Raw genomic sequence first — 22162 nt, 5'->3', positions numbered from 1 at the left:
CTTCTCATTTCTCAGAAATCCTTTCCAAGACCCTCTTTCTCTCTCCGCCCTAATCTGGCAAGTTACTTTACGAGGTAAGCTTTTGAAGCTTTGAATTTCATTTCAAGGAATTTTATAAAAACATAGAGAAATTTCTAAGGTTTTTCATTTAGAATTTTGTAGATTTAAGGTGACGATAAAAGGGAAACTGAAAGATTCAGAAGGTTGGTTCGTTGCCACTGCTACCACCGATGGGATCACTTGATCATGAAGAGGAACTAATAGCCTTAGCGGAGTCGAATGAGGCCATCTTGTATATTAACGGCATCCGTCATGTGTTGCCAAATGGACTGGCCCACCTTACTCTTCTTCAGTATCTCAGAGGTAAAATTCTCCATCGGGTCAGATCATCCGAACCGTTGAATCTGGGCTCTCGCTTATGATGTATCTTTGAATGGGATAAAGTTTGAATGAATAGAGTTTATTTACGTCATGTTACAATTTTCACTCTATTTGGATAGTTATAGCCCAGAGGATGTGTAGAAAATCAGCTTGGGACGTGCCTGTGGAAACCACAGACTGAAAAAAGACATAAAAAAACACACAACGCTCAAAGAACATTAATATTTTCACACTGAATATCTCTTCCCCTCCAAAGCAAGTAGAGAGCAGAGAGCTCATTTCTGCATTTTCAAATAATTTCAGCTATTGAAAAACTTACTTACTTAATTTTGCATTGATGCTGAGGCTGTTACGATTTTTGTTTTGCTCGTAATCATGCATCTGTGAAGGATTGAATAATTTGGCTTGGTAGCAGAGGGACCTGATCTGCATCTTAGGGGGGAAGTTTGGAAATTCAAGTTGTTTTTAAATATTGACCTGTTCTGGAGTCTTCTACTACAGGGCATTGCTGCCATGAGTTGGTGCAGCCTATATGTTGCTGCCAGCATAGGCTCTTGATAAAGCATTTCACCATTGTTTGGCTGTCATACTTGTTAAGAGGTGTGCTATTCCCTCACATGTGAATAGCCCAGGCCCTGTTCATGCCTTCATTCGTGATAACGTGGCACACGTGTGGAACTTCTAAATGGTCCATCAGGTGGGTCCTTGTAGATGCCCAAGGCCACCCAAAGAAGGTGGGTACTAACCTGGTGGACTACGATGTACAGAACAAACGGACAGCTAAGGAAAACATGGTTTAGCAGTCTGTTTGTTTTGAACAGTGTTCCAATTTGATGAGTGGACCATTCTGATTATTTTGCCAGGGTATCCATAAGGTGGGTCCCACTTGATGTATGTTCTGATGTTCCACGCGCATTTGGTGGAGGAATGCACTGGAGGTTGGGCTATTCACACATTTTGGATCAGCAAACCTCTGATTGCGAACATTATTAGTAGAGGGCTGACTGAAGATCTAGTTGTGGTAGCATTTTATGCTTTTCGTTTTGATGGCCAGTGTTTGCAATGGGCAGGTTGTGGTCTCAGCAAAATCGATATTGAATGGGCCCGGCCTGATGTTGGGATTTTGGCTTGCGGAATTACACAGATCTAGATCTAGGATAGTAATCCAATGGCACCAAGCACACACAAGAGAACACACAGATTTAACTTGGAAAACCCTTTCGAGAAAAAAACCACAGCACAAAGCGACAGATCTCCACTATGAAATAGAAATTACAAGAGAGAGAGGACTTACCCGATTCGAACAATCTCGAATCTCACCCTTGCTACACCCTTTGATAACCCTAGAACCCCTTTAGAAAGCTTTAGAATTACTTAGAATAGACTTAAGGACCCCTATTTATAGTTTAGGAAACTTTCCTTTCGCACCCTTGCGAAACCGCCTCAGATTTCTGCAGTTCGCACAAGATCCGGACTCGAATCTGCGTAACCTCGACTGGTCGAGCCGAGGCCTCGACCGTTCGAGCCATCCCCTCGACTGGTCGAGCGGCCCGGACACCAAAAACAGAAGCTCGCTGGACTTTAAGTCGATCATGCCTCGACTAGTTTAGCGGCCCACTCGACCGATCGCGCCAGGTTCTCGACCGGTCGAGCAATGCCAGAATGGTGAAGGCTTTTAAGTTTGACAACAATCTCCACCAAGTCATCAACATTCAACCGTGGAGGTTCTTGACCTCTTCTCTTATCTCTGCATCACATCATAACTTCTCGTGTACAATCAGTCTTTCTTATTCGCCATCACCAAGCCCAGAGAAGTTATACAGAACTTGAACTTCTCTTCAGGAACGATCTAGGTGAGCATGTCTGCCGGATCAAAATCCACGCGCTGAACCACCTTTGCTCCTGTCTTCTCAAAAGGAAAGACGTAGTCTTCTTACCATCTCACCGGTACCTAATATTGCTTGCCGGGGTACTTGCTCACAACACTGATAGCTTGTGAAATAATCGGTCTAATCCAGACCATGACATACATTGCCAACCACATTCGAATAAGGCTCATGAGATATCCTGCTTTTCCTCATCTGTTTTGGGATGTCCTGAGGAAAACTTGAGGAGGGACGCGTAGGGAATGCTCTCCGGCTTTATTTGGCTCATCACATCCTTAATCAATACATACACAAGGTATTCCTCCTGTGATTACCAAAGCTTACTCCTCCTTCAGTCTCAACGCTGAGAACCATCTTTGCAACACCCCGATCCTTAATCCTAAATGTCCCACTTAACCGAGTTTTCAGTACATTGATTTTAGACATGTCATAATTGGCGATCTACATGTCATCAATTCCTAACTCACCATGAAGGAATCAAACCATTGCCTAGGCGACAGGTCGAAGCATGACCTCTTGCAAAGTTTTTTCTCAGCCCCTTTAACTTTGAACCACTCTGGTTGCTTTATGTAAATTTGCTCTTCCAATTTCCCTTGCAGAAGTGCAGACTCCACATCCATCATTCCAGCTCAAGATCACATTAGCCAATCAGCGCCAATCACGGATCTAATAGACACCTGCTATACTGTTAGCGCGAATATCTCTGAGAAGCCGATCCCTTCTCTCTGAGCATAACCCTTCGCTACCAACCTCGCCCTGTATCTATGCTGTATCCTCCTGAAGATCCACCTGCATCCAACCACTCTCCGACCCACTGGAAGCTCCACCTTCTCCCATATGTCGGTCTGGTACCATGAATCCATCACATCGCCCATAGTCACTTTTCACTTCTCAGCACCAGGCTCGCTTAGAGTCATCTGAATAGAAGATGAATCCCCTGCGATATTGAAGTCGTCCATGTACCTCACCGATATCCTGCGATCATGCCGTGTGATTCTTCTCACAAGTGGTTGCTCCACCTGCTCTGTATCCATGCCCGCACGTCTCAGCCTTCTTGTCCTGCTCGCTCATGTGGCCACGCCCAACATGCCACACACGTGCAGAGGTGGAATCCGCTACATCCACTGCATCTCCACCATTTGAAGTGCTCCCGATCAACCTGTACAAGTTACTGAGTCGTTGTGCTTTCATGATTACCCGTGCTCCCTTAGATACTTTAAGAGCACCATCAATACCTGTATACTTGCATCCTTTTGCCTCAAGTACACCAAGAGAAATCAGATTCTGCTTTAAATCAGGAACGTGCCTGACATCAGTCAAGGTACGCTCCACCCCATCAAACATCGTGATACGCACCGTACCAACAGCCACAACATTACAGGCAATGTCATTGCCCATAAATACCTGTTCACCATCGCACTCCCTGTAGCTGGTGAACCAACTTCGATGAGGAGTTATGTGAAAAGATGCCTTTGTGTCTAGCATCCACTCGTCCTTACGATCATCGTATGACCGCTTGATAGTAGACACAGACAAAACATTACCATCACATCCACTCGATCCATCTGAAGTGGCAGCATTGGCCTCCCTATATGAAGCCTCAGAATCTTCTTTCTTAGATTTACAATTTTCACAATCCTTGTTTACATGTCCTTCTATCCCACAATTCCAGTACTTTACCTCTCCTCTGCCCTTGCCCCTGGATTTGGATCTAGAACCTGAAGAACCTGTACCTTGTTCAGAATTCCTACCCCTTGTAAGCAGTGCCTCAGAAGATATCTCCATGTCGACGTTAAAGTTTCTCATAGCCTTTCCTTGAAGGGCCGAGATAACGGTGTCGACACTCAGGGTTTTATTCGTGCTGCACATATTGTCCTTGAATGACTCATATGACGCTGGAAGAGAATTCAACAACATATATGCTTGTTTTTCATCTTTTATCACTTCCTCCATATCCAGCAATTTGTAAACTAATTCATTAAAGTTGCTGATGTGAGCCTCCAGATCTCCACCCTCTATCATCTAGAAATTATACCACTGCCGCTTCAAGTGTAGGCGATTTTCAGAGGATTTTTTCGCACAGACATCCTCTAACTTCGCCCATAACTTAGCCGCAGTTTTCTCCCTCATGACGTTGTAGAGAACTTCATCCGTGAGACATAAACGGATTGATGATAAAGCTTTCTTATCAAGAGTATTCCAATCATAATCAGTCATGGTAGACTTTCGCTCCTCAAGAGCACCATGATGCAAAACATGAAAATTAAATATGATATGCGAGATTTCAGGCTTAAGATCATGTTAGTTCATAAACAATTACACAAATTTCATATCCCACATGAAAGTCCAAACATTCAATTAAGGGGAGTCTATGCAGGTCCAGGCCTACACATGATAGGGCTGGATCAATAAAAATTATGAACCAAACGATACTTAAAGATAAGAAATAATTATTAATACATGCGTAGTAATTAGTCCCTAATTCAAGGGATTACCAATTTCAAATCAAGGAACCCTAGGATAAGAAAAGGGGCATAAAATTAGAGATTTGAGTAATTTAGGTTAGGTTTAGGGATTTTGGGTGAAAGTGGAGTAAAAGAGAGGAGAGAGACGAACCAGAGAAGTACCGTACGCGTGGACAATAACAATGGCCCAGACGCACATGCGTGTGATCTTGGCCGCATGTGTGTGGGGCCCATTATTCAGAAAAAGGCCACCTTGGCCCTGGTCAGCTAGGGATGGACTCCAAAACCCCCAAATCTCAGCTCGATCCGATGTACGGTTTGTGCGTGATGCTCCGCCGAAGTTTCAGCTCTCCTGTAGGGCCAAATTCTGAAATTCTGCTATGGGGAGGAGAATTGCTGCAATAGATGATTGATTCGAAGTGCAAATAATGGAGTGAGATGAGAAGAAAGGATGGTAGAAAGATGGCGATGGATGGGGGCGAATCGGGATCGATGTAGCTTCGCACCACGGTAGTTAATCCTTCGATGAAGGGAGGGCTTCGCACCCAATTAGGCTTCACAACTCAGAGAGTAGGAAAACGCAAAATTTTTATTAATCTTCAATGAATGAAAAAAAGTTACAAGGGGTGCCTATTTATAAGAAAACCATATACTCCAAAACTCGCACCATGTGCGCAACCTATTACTTGGCGATGAAGTAAACCAAAATAAAAACTAATCAAAGAAATCTGAAGTGTCTATGATGTTCTAAATAACATTAATAAGCAAAATCTAAAGTATGAAATCAATCTGACTAGTGGGCCATAATTATGAGATCCCGTGATGGGCTTTTCTTGACTAACGGGCCCACTCTTTTGAATGAAAACTTTGTCTTCTAGCTAGGAAGCCCTCTCTGGATGTCGTCATCGATCCAGATCGATGGTGGGGCCCTCATTCTTCTGGCGTATGTGCGTAGGGGGGCGGTGTGAGTGCGCGTGTGCGTGCGATGTTTCCATCAATTCTCCCTGGCGAAATAAAACTCCAGGATCAAGTCTCTGAAGCTCATCCTCAGTGAGTCACGTGCTGTCTGAAGCTGTGCGTGACTTCCATTTAACCAGGTACTTCTGAAACTCGCCGTCCGACGTTGAAACTATCTAATGGTACAGGATATCCTCTATTTTCTTTTTGGGTGTGTGAAGGTTAGGTATAGGAGGTAGAGGCTGAGAAAATGGGTCGGGAAGGATATGTATGAGAGGTAGAGGCTGAGAAGATGGGTCGGGACGGGTAGGTATGAGAGGTAGAGGCTAAGAAAATGGGTTGAGAAGGTTAGGTATGGGACGTAGAGACTGAGAAAATGGGTCAGGATAGGTAGGTATGGGAAGTAGAGGCTGGGAAAATGGGTCGGGATGGGTAGGTATGAGATATAGATGCTGGGAAAATGGGTCGGGAAGGGTAGGTATGGGAGGTAGAGGCTGAGAAGAAAGGTCAGGAAGAGTGGGTATGGGAGATAGAGGCTGGAAAAATGTGTCGGGAAGGGGCCATGGATCAAGGGATAAATATGGGGAATGAGGACGGGTAGGCGAAGGGCCGGACAAAGTATCAGTGGTCCCCTAAAAAGTAACTAGATCCTCCACATAGAATGTGGAACTAACTCCCATAGAAGGTGGAAGATCTACTTCATACGCATTGAGACCGTTTCGTTTTATAATTTTGAAGGGTCCAGCGCTACGCGCGTGTAACTTACGAACGACCCTTGGAAAGTACCGCTCGGGCCAGATGCGGACTATCACAAAGTCCCCAATATTGATTTCTTTGAAGCGTTTATGTTGGTTTGCAGAAAATTTGTAATGTTCATTACTAGTAGTGATCTTCTGCCTGATTTCTTGATGCCATGAATGAATGTGATGCGCAAAAGACTCTGCAGGGTCTGACACCCTATGGGACGGTGACATAGGGACAAGATCAATAAGTTTCCCAGGTTTATAAACAGTAACGACTTCATAAGGACTGAGATCTGTGGACCTATCGATAGAACTATTAAACGCAAACTCGGTTGTAGGTATTACGGTGTCCCATGTTCTGGTGTACTCTATATCCCTCCTAGGGGGGACTCATGTGGTAGATCATTAGGAAAGACATCACGTAACTCATCCATTATCGGAATGGCCTCAGTGGGTAACTCTACACTAGCCTCTGGTGCACTCTCCAGCCACAAGGCCGCACATGTCGTACCCCTCAAAATAGTGGTCTTGATGTCTCTCATGGGGTGGGTGCACACCAATAATTGATTCCTTCACTAACTCCATTCATTGGTTTATCCTCTAAGCCACCTGCCTGAGATTGGACATCTACCCCAATGGTGGGGTTTGTCCTGGCGATGGTCTTTAGTCGGGTAATGCGTACATTAAGCTGTTTAAAGCATTGGTCTATTTCCAAGCGCTTTATCAAACTCCAACTTCTGAGACAGCTTGTTTAGTGACTCTTGCAATTGTTCCATGTTTAGTGTAGGGTGCCAACCAAAATTCAGCAATATAATTGTCAAAATATAAGGAAATTTTTTTTTTTTGAAGAAACAACCTAGTTTCTAAAAACGAAAAAGGAAAGTTTTTTTTTGAAACAAGTTAGGAAAGCTTCTAAAAAAAAGCAACCTAGTTTCTAAAAACGAAAAAGGAAAGTTTCTAAGAAAAACAAATTAGGAAAGTTTCTAAAGAAAAGCAACCTAGTTTCTAAAAACGAAAAAGGAAAGTTTCTAAAAGTAGAAGTTAGTTTCTAAAAAAGAAAAAGGAAAGTAAACTACTTTCTAAAAAAGAAAAAGGAAAGGAAATTAGTTTTTAAAAACAGATTAAGAGAGTTTCAAAAAAATTAGTTTTTAAAAAACAGAAAAGGAAAGTTTCTAAACCTAGAAATAGAAAGCTAAGTTAATTTCTAAAATAATTCAAATAAGGGGATAACAAAAAATTTCAGTAGCTTATGTCAGGGTTCATGGACTTCTAAACAACCATATATGATGAGAATTGATGTGCAATGGACATAAACAACCAAACCCTAATCATGTAATGAATTCCCCTACAAGAACCCTAGGATTTGATACCAAATTTGATGCAGAACATGAAAATTAAATATGATATGCGAAATTTCAGGCTTAAGATCACGTTAGTTCAGAAACAATTACACAAATTCCACATCCCACATGAAAGTCCAAACATTCAATTAAGGAGAATCTATGCGGGTCTAGGCCTACACATGATAGGGCTGGATCAATAAAAATTATGAACCAAACGATACTTAAAGATAAGAAATAATCATCCACACATGCGTAGAAATCAGTCCCTAATCCAAAGGATTCACCAATTTTAAATCAAGGAACCCTAGGATAAGAAAAGGGGCGTAAAATTGGAGATTTGAGTAATTTTGGGTTAGGTTTAGGGATTTTGGGTGAAAGCGGAGTGAAAGAGAGGAGAGAAACGAACCAGATAAGTACCGCACGCGTGGACAACAACAATGGCCCAGACGCACATGCGTGTGATCTTGGCCTCGTGTGTGTGGGGCCCACTATTCAGAAAAAGGCCACCTTGGCCCTGGTCGGCCAGGGATGGACTCCAAAACCCTCAAACCTCAGCTCGATCCGATGTATGGTTTGTGCGTGGTGCTCCGCCGAAGTTTCAGCCCTCCAGTAGGGCTATATTCTGAAATTCTGAGAATTGCTGCAATAGATGATTGATTCGAAGTGTAGATGATGGAGTGAGATGAAAAGGGTTGGTAGAAGATGGGTAGTAGAGATGGCGATGGATGGGGGCGAATCGAGATAAATGTGGCTTCGCACCATGGTAGTTAACCCTTCGATGAAGGGAGGGCTTCGCACCCAATTAGGATTCACAGCTCAGAGAGTAGGAAAACGCAAAATTTTTATTAATCTTCAATGAATGAAAAAAAGCTACAAGGGGTGCCTATTTATAAGAAAACCATATACTCCAAAACTCGCACCATGTGCGCAACCTATTACTTGGCGATGAAGTAAACCAAGATAAAAACTAATCAAAGAAATCTGAAGCGTATATGATGTTCTAAATAACATTAATGAGCAAAATCTAAAATATGAAATCAATCTGACTAGTGGGCCACGATCATGAGATCCCATGATGGGCTTTTCTTGACTAACGGGCCCACTCTTTTGAATCAAAACTTCGTCTTCTAGCTAGGAGGCCCTCCCTGGATGTCATCATTGATCCAGATCGACGGTGGGGCCCTCCTTCTGACGTACGTGCGTAGAGGGGCGGCGTGAGTGCGCGCGTGTGCGCGATGTCCCCATCACACCATCTTTGCACTGCTTGATTAAGGAACTGATCATCTTGATCTTTCATAACTCAAAATTATTTTTCCCTGAGAACTTCTCAATCTCATACCTAGTGCTTCCCATTATTACTAATCCCTCAGATTCAGATCTGTGCCCCAACAATTGCTTTGATATCACATGTTTGGATTTTGGCTTGCGGAATCACACAGATCTAGATCTAGGATAGTAATCCAATGGCACCAAGCACACACAAGAGAACACATAGATTTAACGTGGAAAACCCTTTCGGGAAAAACCACGACACAAAGCGACAGATCTCCACTATGAAATAGAAATTACAAGACAGAGGACTTACTTGATTCGAACAATCTTGAATCTCACCCTTGCTACACCCTTTGATAACCCTAGAACTCTTTTAGAAAACTTTAGAATCACTTAGAATAGCCATAGGGACCCCTATTTATAGTTTAGGAAACTTCCCTTTCGCACCCTTGCGAAACGGCCTCAGATTTCCGTAGTTTGCACAAGATCCAGACTTGAATCCGCGTAACCTCGACTGGTCGAGGGACCTCCTCGACCGGTCGAGCCATCCCCTCGACTGGTCAAGCGGCCAGGACACCAAAAACACAAGCTTGATGGACTTTGAGTCAAGCATGCCTCGACTAGTCGAGCGGCCCACTCGACCGGTCGAGCCAGACTCTCGACCGGTCGAGCAACGCCAGAATGCTGAAGGCTTTAAGTCTGACAACACCTGACTAGTTCAGAATCCAATCCTGAACCAACCCCCATCCTACCGGTTTGCCAACCATATTGAAAGTAGGTTGCTTAGGACAATGGATTTTTAAAATTTATTTTATTTTATTTTATTTTTAACACTGACCAAAATTCATTTGGATGCATTGCCCACCTCTGGAGTTCCAATGCATAAACTGTAGAATCCCGATTTAATATTCTGTCTGTAATTCTTGCTGCTAATTTTTTTTTTTCGTTTTACATTTCCAAATTATTTTTCCTTGTATTTTCCAACCTATTTTTGCATGTGTATGGAAGTAACATTTGCATATTTGTTTATTGAATAGCATATTCATACATTTTGTTGGGTTTCTTGTCTATTTCATCTTATATGTACTGCTGCATGTGCAGCTAAATTTATATTTGGAGTTAGATGGCATTTCTTATCACCCAGTAGCAACCCACGTTCCTCCAAAATGCTTTTCTTCTCTGTGACGTAGTATTCATTTTCTTAACTTTTAGCTTATCTCAATGCCCACAGGCAAACCTACTCCAACCCGGTGTGAAAATGCCCCTGCATTAATCATCTCCGGTGAGGAGTCTTGAACACGAGACCTCCTGCTTTGATACCAATTTGATGCAGGACAATTAACCACTTGCTCTGAAAGCTTGAACTGTTAGAGCATGGCGAATCAATCCCTTTATCTCATAGCCTAGGCCCCACATCTCATGGGCTAGGACCTTGGCTGAACCCCCCTCGTGGGCCCTGCATCACATGGGTATTGCCTCACGCGAGCCACCCGCCTCACATGGGTGGGGCTTGCCTCACATGGGCTGCCCACCCCGAGTGTGCCCCTACATCCCACATGCAACCCCACTCGAGCCTGGTGTGAAAATGCCCCTGCATTACTCAAGCTATATGTGAGGAAAATAATACTATAAATACGCGTCGAACTAAAATGACTCATTGTTATCTGTTAACATGTTGTATTAGTTTCCATTTGTCACCATTGTTTGAAATATCACTATACTTCCAAGTATTTTGTACTTTGGAACAAATATTGCAGTATTTTCATTACTTTCATGAATTTCATCACTGTGCTTATAGTTTGCTATCTTTGCTCTGTCTAGGACCTTCCTGGAAGAAGTATTGCAGTAGAGGCACCTTCAGATGGGCTGGCAGACAGCTTCCACATCAGCAATACTTTTGTCTCTGAGCAAGGTTTCTGGGACTCAAATATTCATCCCCGTGGGCTGAGAGAATGCTGGGGAGCAATGTGAAAGACAAAAAAAAGTTCTGATGGACTGTCTGCCAGCCCATCAAAGGATGTTTCTACTGCGGTACTTCTTCTCAGGGAAAACACTGACAGGCCTTTAGTTGCAGTGCCTCACAATTTGATTCAAATATGCCATTCCCTCCAGAGTTTCTGGTTCTCAGTTGTCTGCTGATGCTGGTGCTTTCCTTGAATGGTGGTATCAAATTGATGTTGTCACTTTGAAGTCGATTATGATTGCTTAGCAAATTCTGATGCTGATTTTCATATGGAATATAGATTTAGGTCTGACAGGAACAAAACTGGGGTGCGGAGAAGGTGGTTGTGGGGCTTGTACAGTGATGGCTTCTTATTACGATGAACATTTGAAGAAATCTGTGTGGGTCTTTCATTCTTCCCATTAATGTTTTGCATAATTTTAATTTTGGAGTGTGTCAATCAGTTGTAGATTGAATACTGTCCCGAGAATGTCTAACTTCCTATTTTATTTTGGTGAAATTACCATCTGATGATGAACATGATTGTTGCTTACTAAAACGAAGTGGAATTCAGTGTTTGAATTGTCGACGAGAAATCGATAATATCGGCGGTATTATCGGTGTCGCTGAACCGGCGATACCGAAACCCCAAGCTTTCGTTTCTCTTCCAAATATCGACGAAATATCAGCGATATTTTCGATTTTATCGAAAAAATAGCTATTGTTCTCCTTATTATTGAAAAAAAAATTGAAATAAATACAAAAAAATATATACAAAAAAGATCTCTTACCTTCTTTTTCTCTCGATCTACTTGCGGAAGTGGATTTCGGCTAGATTTAGTGGGCAAATCGCTGTTGATAGCTCTGAATTATCCGAGATAAGAAAACCCTTTTGTTTTCTTCAAAGAAAGAGATCTGATAGAGAACTTGATTTCACCGAGATTTACGGAGATTTCAGTTCGGATTTGAAAAAGAAAAAGACAAATTTCTGGAAAGATTTTTTACGGAAGATGAGATTGATTGCGATTTTCCGGAGAAGAGAGAATTTCGTAAAAACGAAATCTCTCTCGCGTCCGAGAGGGGATTAGCTACTGACGGGTTGAGTATACTCACAGGTTGAGTCACGAGACTAGCTACTGAAGTGACGTCGGCAAGTTCCGTGGGCCCCACCATGATGTATGTTTTGTATCCACACCTTCCATCCATTTGGAGAGATCATTTTAGGGCAATATCCAAAGAACGAGTTAAATCCAAAGCTCCAGTGGACCCCAGCACAGAAAACAGTGGGACAGTGACACCCACCGTTAAAAAGTTCTAAAGGCCACAAAAGTTTTAGATCAAGTTGATATTTGTGTTTTCCCTTATTTAATGTCTTTTTTAACTTTTGAACATGTTGGATTTCAAATAAACATTATGATGGGCCTTAGGATAGTTTCAACGGTGGGAATCACTCTCCCCGCTGTTTTCTTTGGTGGGGTCCACAACAGATTCATACTTTGGTTCATACCCTAAAATGATATCTAAAAATGGATGGACGGTGTGGATATAACATATACATCATAGTGGGGCCACATAACTTGGTGATGTCACTTCAGTAGCCGACTGGCTACTCAACTTGTTAGTATCCATCTAATCCGCGTCCTCTCACACCCGCTGTATAGCTGCTGTATACGTAAGCAAGTTCTTTGGGTCTGATCACAAGGTATTTGTTATATCAAAACCGTCCATCAATTTGGCGAGCTCTCTTAAGGCTTGAGACGAAAAATAAAACAGATCTAACTATCAAGTGGACCACACTGCAAAAAGTAGTGGGAGATTGAATGTCTACCATTGAAACCCTTTTTGGGGTCACAGAAGTTTTAGATCATTATGAAATTTGTTTTTATTCTTCATTCAGGTCTTTGTAACCTTATGAACAGATTGGATGGAAAATAAACGTTATGGTGGGCCCTACGAATTTTTTAACAGTGAAAATCATTATCTCCGCTACTATTTGTGGTGTGGTCCAAATGATCTTTGGACATGATTCATTTTTTGGATAATGCTCTAAAATGATCTCTAAAAATAGATGAACGATGTAGATATAATAAATACATCACTGTGGGGCCCATGTAACTTTGATCTGCTTTGAACCATTCGTACAACTTGGAGCTCGAGCAGCGTCAGTGCACTTCTTCGCATTACACAAACCTGCAGCAGCTATATAGCTGGTGTGTGGTACACCAGCCAATCCGCTTCCAGTTTTAAGGGAATGGAATGCGCTTCCAATTTAATGGTGGGATTTAATAGCTGTTGTTCCCTTTGATGTGGTCCACTTGAGATTTGGAACTACCTCATTTTCTGGACCATGTACTAAAATGATATGCTGAAATGGATTAATGGAGTTGATTTCTCGCATATATCATGGTGGGCCCACGGAACACTCTAGTAGCCACCTCGTTATTCACAGCATCATAAAATACATGGGATACGGTGGGTACCACAAAGTCCTTACACCGCTTGGAGGACTTGATTTGGCTAGTGACGTTGCCACTGTCAAGGTGGCTAGTGGCTGGTGCTATGTGGGCCTAATCATGATGTATTTATTTGATCCATGCTGTCCATCTATTTTTTCAGATCATTTTAGATCTTGATCCAAAACATCAGGCATATATAACTCTCAGGTGAACCACACCACAAGAAATAGTAGCAATTGAATGTCCACCATTAAAAACCTCCCAGAGTTCAATGTAATGTTTATTTGACATCCAACCTGTTAATTAGGTTATACAAACTAGTTTGATACAAAATTTGTGGCCCTTGAGAAGTTTTTAATGGTGTGCATTCAATCAACAGTGTCCTATGATGTGGTTCACTTGAGATTTGGATCTATCTATTTTTTGGGCTTATACCATAAAATGATCCGGAAAATTGAATGGATGCGTCAATATGTCAAACAAGTGCCATATCCAAGCCATCAATCACCAAGTACACCAATATATAGATTCCATGTCCCAAAAAAGGTGTACTGTTTTAGTTCATTAACTTTTACATGTCCTAATTATTATATGTTAACTGCATGTGTATTATATGAACTCATTTTGATTACAATTGGAGCGATTTCTTATGGTAGCATATGCTTTTTGGGTCCCATTAAATGAAAACTTATTATTTAATGTATTTTTTTTTTAAAATTTTTTTATTCCTAAATATGCAAATATGTGTATTTAGGCATGCCCTAAAGTTTTACTGAAAAATTCCATCATTTTCCCCATTATTCGTCATTTTTTTTTTTTTCGCATTTCTGGTTATCGGCGATAACAATAATATATCTTTATCTCCAGTCAGCGAAACTTTTAGCGATACCGATAACTCGAACACTGGTGGAATTTTGTTGCTCGGGGGCTTCCTCACTGTCCATTCTCTTTAGGGCCTGTTTGTTTTTTCAAAGCCAGTGTAAATACACTGGAAATAGGTAATTATTACGGTTTACCGTGTTTGAAAATTCATATGTATTTGTGCCATTGAAACTAGTTCAAAAGAGATAATTTTAATTTTTGAATCGTACGGTAATGTATATGATATATCCGTTCCGTCCATCTATTTTACTACAATATTTTGAAGCATGAGACAAAAAATGAAGTAGATACAACACTCAGGTGGCCCACACCAAAAGAAACAGTGGCCTTACAAAGTTTTTAACGGTAAGTATTCGATTCACTTTTTCGTATGTTGTGGTCCACTTGAGTTTTGGATATACCTCAATTTTTTTGCTCATACTATAAATTCAAATGGCATAAAGGATGAACGGTGTGGATAAGCGAAATGCATCACAGTGGGACCCATATATATTTTGTAATGTTTTCGGTTTTTGTGTCAAAAAAGTAAGTAGTCAAATCAGGTATGTTGTAAATACACGGGGAAATAATTATTACTCTTTTACCTGGTATTTACCAGTTCACTAGAAAATCAAACACGCCCTTAGTCTCTCCAGTTCTCTGGGGCAGTTTTTCTGAGTTCATTTTTTCAATATCTTACCTGTTCCTCCATTAGCTAATCTTGTTTCAGGCTGGAACCTAGAATGTTTTATAAGAGTGCTTGATTGCTTTTATTCTGCAATTTGGTCAATCTGCAGACCAATGTTTAGATGATTCAATGTGCTGAGAAAGTTTAGGGACATTTTAAAGCAAATTTATCCATATTTTTGGTACTTAAATTTGTGGAAAATGTGTGGGATGCTCTTTTCTTCATTTTTGTTAGGAATGTTTCCAATAGGATGTGGGTCTTTGTAATTTTAGATAGATAGGAGCATGCAGTATCCATCAGTTAGTGCAACTTTGCAATGGTGTAGCTGATTTGATGATGAAAAATATGATGCAGGCATTATGCAATCAATGCGTGCTTGGCTCCACTGTATTCTATGGAAGGGATGCACATAATAACAGTTGAAGGCCTCGGGAATCGTCGCAATGGCTTGCACCCAGTCCAGGTTTGTTGGACTATTCTTCTATTTGTTTTGTAGTGATGCTTGTACCTAATTCATGAATTGTGATGCAGGGTAATACCTTTATTGTGTTGCTCTTGTATTCAAAACAGTCTTTGAGTTGCTATGTGCAAGTGAAATTTTTTTTTTGGAAAGATGAGGAATTCATTAAAGGCACAACAAAACAAAGTCTGCACAAAGGAAAAGGAACAACAAACAAACAAGCAAACAACAAAGAGAGCTGCTGAGACAGGGGCTCAATTACAACCCAAGAAATTCCAAACTATTGTCCCTAAACTTGTACACACTGAAGCCCTTCGATGATGCAAGAACAAATTCTAGGAGACAAGGCTTCCGTAGATCTCTTGGTATTGTCGAAGCACCCCGCGTTCGTTTCATCCCATATTGCCCACCAAATAGCAAGAAGAGCCATTCTCCAAAGTGTCTTCCTAGGCTGAGCGAGACTCGCACCATGCCAATCAAGCAAACAACAATCGACCAAGCATGAGAGACTCCAAGAGATTCCGAAACAACCCATATATCTGTTCAAATTGGCACCAAGAATGTACAATGCAAGAAAAGATGATCCACCGACTCACCACTTGGCATGTACATAATACAAACATTTGAGATCACCATGCCTCTTTTCTGCAAATTATCCATGGTCAGCACTTTCTTCCTACCAACAATCCACCCAAAATTAGCAATCCTAGGGGGAACAAGATACGACTACATGAAGCATGTGCTCAATGAAGCTCTTTGACGAAGGGCACCACAAAGGAGGGAATAAAAGGATTTGACCAAGAAACGGCTAGAGCTGTTCACTTTCCAAATCATCTTATCCGCTTTAGCGTTAACTGGGGCAAGAAGGTAAATGCGTTCCAAGAGATTGGCAAACTCATGAACTTCCTCGTCTCGAAGCAAGCGTCTACAAGGATGCCCCCACACAACCGCACCATTAACATGGGAGAAGAAATTCGCTATGCAAACTGAGGGATCCGGCATCAAGCCATAGATGGAGGGATACAACTCTTTAAGAGCTGTGTCGCCACCCAAACGTCGTCCTAAAATCTGATTTTTTCACTGTTACCCAAGGAAAACCCCACACCTTGCCAGAATGCCGCCTTTGTGGAACATACCCCTTTCCATAACGCATAGGCTCTATAATTAGATGTCTCTCTAGTTTCTTGACCTCCTATCAAAGACCCATATTTGCTTTTGAGGACCTCATTCCACAAGGCCCCATACTCTTTAGCAAGACACCATAGCCATTTACCAAGTTACGCAATATTCATAATTTTGAGATCCTTTATCCCTACCCCGCCATTGTCATAAGCTTTATAAACTTCTTTCCAACTAAGAAGATGAAACCTTTTTTGATGTAGGACCGATGCATGAACTCAAATATTGGTGAGATCAATCAGCAAAATTAAATTAATTAAAAAAATAATACAAAACTTGCTATCATCATCACAAATATCAAAATCTCAAGAGAAGATCATGCATAATTCCAGCCTAAGTTATTAAACATCATCCTACAAGACCATTAAATAAAGGAATCTAGAATGTAACGGATGTAGGGACATCCAAATAGCATAGGGTAAAGCGTATTTCAAAGGAGAAGATCGAATACTGCCTAGGGTGAAATTAGGGTCTAGGAAATTTAGAGAAAACTTGGAAAATTAAGCATTTATAGGTTTAGGGTTAGGTTTTGGAAAATGGAGAGTAGTGTCTTGATGTAAGGGTAATGGAAAACCATAGAGACGAGTGTGGCCGTACGGCCAACCTTATGGGTTCACACGTGTGGTCGTACAGTCACACGTGTGGGCTAAGTTGTGAGAGTTTGGGTCTTTAGGGTTTGGTTCGTCGATAAGTGTGGAATGATGAAGGATTGGAAGAATGGGGAATGTTTGGGATGAAGAAAATTGAAGAACTTGAAGAATACGTCGATGGTTGATGAAAGGATGATAATGAGAGTGATGGATGGAGACCTCACACCTTCATTGATGAAGATTAGCATTGTACCAATCTTGATTCCAAATCACATGGAAGTCACCTTCAAATCACATGAAGATGGAAGAAGAAGAAGCAAGGAGCTTTTTTTTTTCCTTAAAAAAACCTGATGAAGAGAGGTTGCATGCCCACCCCTCTTTTATAGCTTTAATAAATTTCAAAAATTACAAATTCAACCGTCTTATGAAATTTGATGAAAATGATCATTGTCTAGAGAAAAATCAACTAAATCAGTTATAGTGTGTCCAAACATGAAGTAATCATAAATTAAATCCTAAAAGATGATAGAATTTAAAAACTGATGAAGATTATTCATGATCAATGGCCTGATTATGTGATCCATGCGATCCAACGGCCCGATCGTCACGTCCCTCGAATTCGACGGTCCAACCCACTCCCTCAAACAACCCATGTGCATCTTCTCAATGTGGGGTATTCTAGATGCTCACATATGCACATGGAGTGTTCAACATGATCATAGGTACTCACCTAGCCACAAAGAAATCGGTGCAGCCTGCCTCCTCCTCTGATAGGTACACAAAGGTGTAGGTGAAGTGATGTCCTCATCACTTTTCTTTTCATCAATGTCTTGCCACAAAAAGTTCCGCCTAAGCCTGTCAAGCACGAATGGCTGACACTTGAAAAGCGACATGAAATATAAAGTAAGATTGGATAACGCTGCTTTGATCGAGGTAATCTGACCACCAATCGAAAGGTACCGGGCTGTCCATCGAGCCAACATCCATTGAAATCTTTCTACCACCTTGTCCCCAAGATGTTTTGCCGGCTTACCCATGCAAAGTAGCCGGGAGGGGAGCAGCACACCCGAAAATGTCAGCCAAAACCTACACTTTGTTAGGCTCCATCCGAACCTCAATCATCTTGCTCTTGGACAAATTTACTTTAAGACCCGAAACCGCCTCAAAGCATTTGATAATAGTACTCAACTTATCTACCATGTCTGGAGACGCATCACAAAAAAAAGAGTGTCATAGTCATCTGCATACTGTAAGTGAGAGATAGGACTAGACATTCTATCAATTGAGAAACCACAGAAAATGCCTTCATCTTGATGAGGCAATTTAGTTAAATTTAGTATATGCCGATCTATGTGCAAGTTATGTGCCTATCTTTGATGAGGCAATTTAGTAAAATTTCTTTTCTCCATGTGATTTCTTGTTGCATGAGGGGCATTTCAGTCATTTTACCAAGTACTAACTTTTTATTTTATTTTATAAATATGAGAATATTATTAAAAAACAAAGAAAATACAGGAAACAGAACCAAAACTATAAGAAAAATGAGACAAGGCTAAAAAGCAACCCAAAACAAAAGCTGTCCCCTGACAGCACCCCCATTCCAAAAAAAAAGAAAAGAAAAAACTTAAGGAGCCCATTCCTTAAACAAAACACCAGCTGCGGAAACGCTAGAATTCCTAAAACAACGGTTATTTCTTTCCTCCCCAATCTCTCAGAGGACATTTTTTTTTTTTCCATAGCCCCTCCAGATTCTGCATGCCTCACATAAAGGAGCCCTTCCAATGAGTGAGGCATAACCCACACAATCCCTGCCAATCTGAAAATGGTCCACCATAAGTCGGAAACGAAGGGACAGTGGATGAAGAGATAGTCCACTGATTCTTCAGATTGGTAGCAAATGAGACAAATGTTGGGGATACACATTCCATTTCTTTTGGAGGTTGTTGACGGTGAGGATTTTATTCCTTCCCATGAGTCACCCAAATGCTGCCACTTTAGGAGGAACTCTGTAGTGCCATAGGGGAGTCATATGGGACTTAGAAACAGGAGAGGAAGCAGCCGCTGCAATGGATTTGCAGGAGCGAACAAAGAAGTTTCCGGATGCAGACAAACTCCAACGTAATGAGTCTTCCTCATCATTGCAAGGCTGAAGAGCCTGCCAATGAGAAAGAAGGAGAGTAAGATTCTCTATCTCACAATCTAACAAGTTTCTACGAAAAGGTGGAAGCCAAATACCTCACTCTCATAGGAATAAAATAATCCCTAATGACTATATCTTTGTAGGAAGATACAACAAATAACGTAAGAAAAGATTCTGCCAATGATTGGTTTCCACACCAAGAATCCAGCCAGAATTTGATTCTTGCACCATTCTTTAAGTGGAAAGATGTTCACTCGGACACCAAGGGGGCAGCTCTGGCTATCCCTTTCCACAAGAAAGAAGCCCTCGAAAGCAATGAAGATTTAGTCCACCAACTTTGGGGAGAGGCCTTAGCTGATATAACTTGGTGCCATAAACTATCAGATTCTTTTCTGAATCTCCAAACCCACTTGCCCAAGAGGGGGCCTCATTGAAAAGGAGGAGATTCCGGATACTAGCCCCCCCTTCTCCATAGGGAAGACACACCTCTTCCCAATTAACCAGAGGGAATTTTTTCCTTTCAGAACCTTCTTGCCATGAGAAGTTTTTTCTCAACTTATTGATCTTAGCAATGACTGATATAGGAGACTATTATTAGGTTTGTGTTTTTGAGCATTATCAAGATGCCTAATTCTTTTTTATCAGTGAGGATAGGGCCTTAGATAGGAAAGGCTGGCAAAACTGGATACATAAAGGTGACCGCAAATATCTGGGATAAAGGTGGTGACGATCATATGGCACGTGATCTTCACTCAGTTTTGATATATGTTCCATGGGTGCATAGCTTATCCTTTAATAAAATAATAATTTTCTTTGTTTATCTGTATTAAGCATGAGAAAAGTCCAGATTTTTCTTCAGTTTTGAGCACAACGTTCTCAATAGTAAACTTTTATGTGGCTAACCTGACACTAAACCTATACAAGCCATCATCATCATCATCATCATCATCATCACCACCATCATCATAGCCTTGTCCCAGGGGGTTGTCTTCCTATTTCAGCCATTGAAAGATTTGAAAAAAGGAATTCTACTATTGATTGACAAAATTTTGGCAACGGTCTGCCAGCCTGACATCAACCTTCCTTTATTGGCTTGGGACTGGCTGACACGTTACTACCATGCAGAGTTTCTAAATAGCCAAACCATACATATTTTTTGAAGCAGTACACTTTAATTATCTTAACTATTCATCATCATTATCATCATAGCCTTGTCCCAGCAATTTGAGGTCTCATCTATGAATTCTATTTTGCCAATCATTCCTAACCAAGCTCCTATCCTTGGTAAGTAAATGAGCTTTCATATTCTTTCTCACCACCTCGATCCTAATTCTTTTCAGTCTCCCCCTTCATCCTCCTTTCATACCCTTTAACCCTGATCAAAGTTCCCCTCTCTACGGAGGCTGCGTTGGTTTGATTGCACTTGAGTAGACCATCTCAAACCAATTTTATCAACTGTTAGCTTTTCATAATTTGTTTAAGAAATGTTTTGCTGAGCCTCTGAACCCTTCTCTGTATTTTGTTGAGCATGACTGACATAGTTCACCCATATCAGATTTATGACACCCGTATGTCATGCCCGTCAAAGATTTTAGGTAATTAGATAATTGGTCCAACAATCCCAAGATATTTTGTGCTGAATATTTTGTCTGCTTCGTGGGTACATTGGTTGATACAAACTAGGAAGCCTTTAGACAAGGCTAAAGTTGACCAAGTTGCACTATAGGAAAGTTACCCTACAGCTCTTAGGGAAAAACAGAGGTGATGCACCAGATGTGAGGCATTGAAGAGCTCACATTTATGCATGAAAAATTGAACTTTGATGTGATATTGAAGAATGAGCTGATAAAGGAAATCCAAGCAAGCTAGAACAGGTGGGCATCAGTTGAAATATTAGATCTAATATAGAAATGCATTTGAAATCATACATTTAATCTTGTGAGTAGAGGTTACTTGATCAAGAGTTTAGGAAAATTTAGAATGGATGTCTCTATCTCTGCTGCTGCTGCTGCTGCATTGGCAATGATGTACTCCATGAGCTCCCTTGTGTCCAGGACGTGATAAGGGTGTTTGTGGAAGAAGATTTTGGGCTAAATTATAATGCTTCAATGACTTCAATCACTTGCATAGGCTTTGAGTCGACAAGTTAATGCATTTGAATTCATAGTAAACTCCTTGGAGGTTTAGAAGTCCTGCTAATTAGGGGCTTGAACAACCTATCCCCAAATGGTCTACATGTGCTATGGCATGTTTTGATTGTAGAAATTCTCTAAATATGAGCTCGATGAATTCTTTATAGATTATAGATTGTGATTTGTGATGATGGTGATAGAAAGTAGTCTATCCCTATTCAACCTATAAGGGTAAGAGTAGAAGTTCTATGAGATTCCAACCAGTGATTTAAATCTGTATTGACCCATGTATCACACACTTGGGATATGGAAACATATCGTTATTGCATGTATCACGGAATTTATTGTTGTTTTTGGGAAGCATTGGGAAATTGATCGCATTTTTCAATGAAACTTCAGGGGATGTTGAAAAAGACATTATTATACTCTTAGATCTCAAAAGATCGCAAACAAACTCGTACATATAATAAGTTTCCTTTGCATAGGATCCTAAATTATGCATAATATTTGACAAAAGTGATGCTATTATATCCAAAATCAGTTCATATCATTTATAAATCATATAAAACAAGTATGAAAACACACCCAATACATAGAAATGTTAAATAAATAAAAATAAACCAATGCCCTCAGTACACTTGAGCGACTGTGCCTCAGATTCCTAGTT

General features: G+C 40.9%; 1 protein-coding gene across 8 annotated transcripts in view; it reads left to right on the top strand.

The window, feature by feature from the left end:
• LOC131221098 (xanthine dehydrogenase 1-like) overlaps positions 1–22162 on the top strand; it is a 62907-nt gene continuing 40745 nt past the window's right edge. For 2 of the 8 annotated variants that reach the window (XM_058216240.1, XM_058216248.1), the window contains exons 1-2: positions 225–363; positions 15349–15457. In XM_058216240.1, coding sequence (XP_058072223.1) covers positions 15389–15457 — 69 coding nt within the window. In that variant the 5' untranslated portion in view covers positions 225–363; positions 15349–15388. The other 6 variants (XM_058216231.1, XM_058216221.1, XM_058216235.1 and 3 more) reach the window with 6 other exon arrangements.

This window comes from Magnolia sinica, chromosome 1 (genome assembly GCF_029962835.1).
Source record: "Magnolia sinica isolate HGM2019 chromosome 1, MsV1, whole genome shotgun sequence".
Taxonomy (NCBI): Eukaryota; Viridiplantae; Streptophyta; class Magnoliopsida; order Magnoliales; family Magnoliaceae; genus Magnolia; species Magnolia sinica.
The sequence above is the reverse complement of the archived record's forward strand: the minus strand, read 5'-3'. Positions and strand labels throughout refer to the sequence as shown.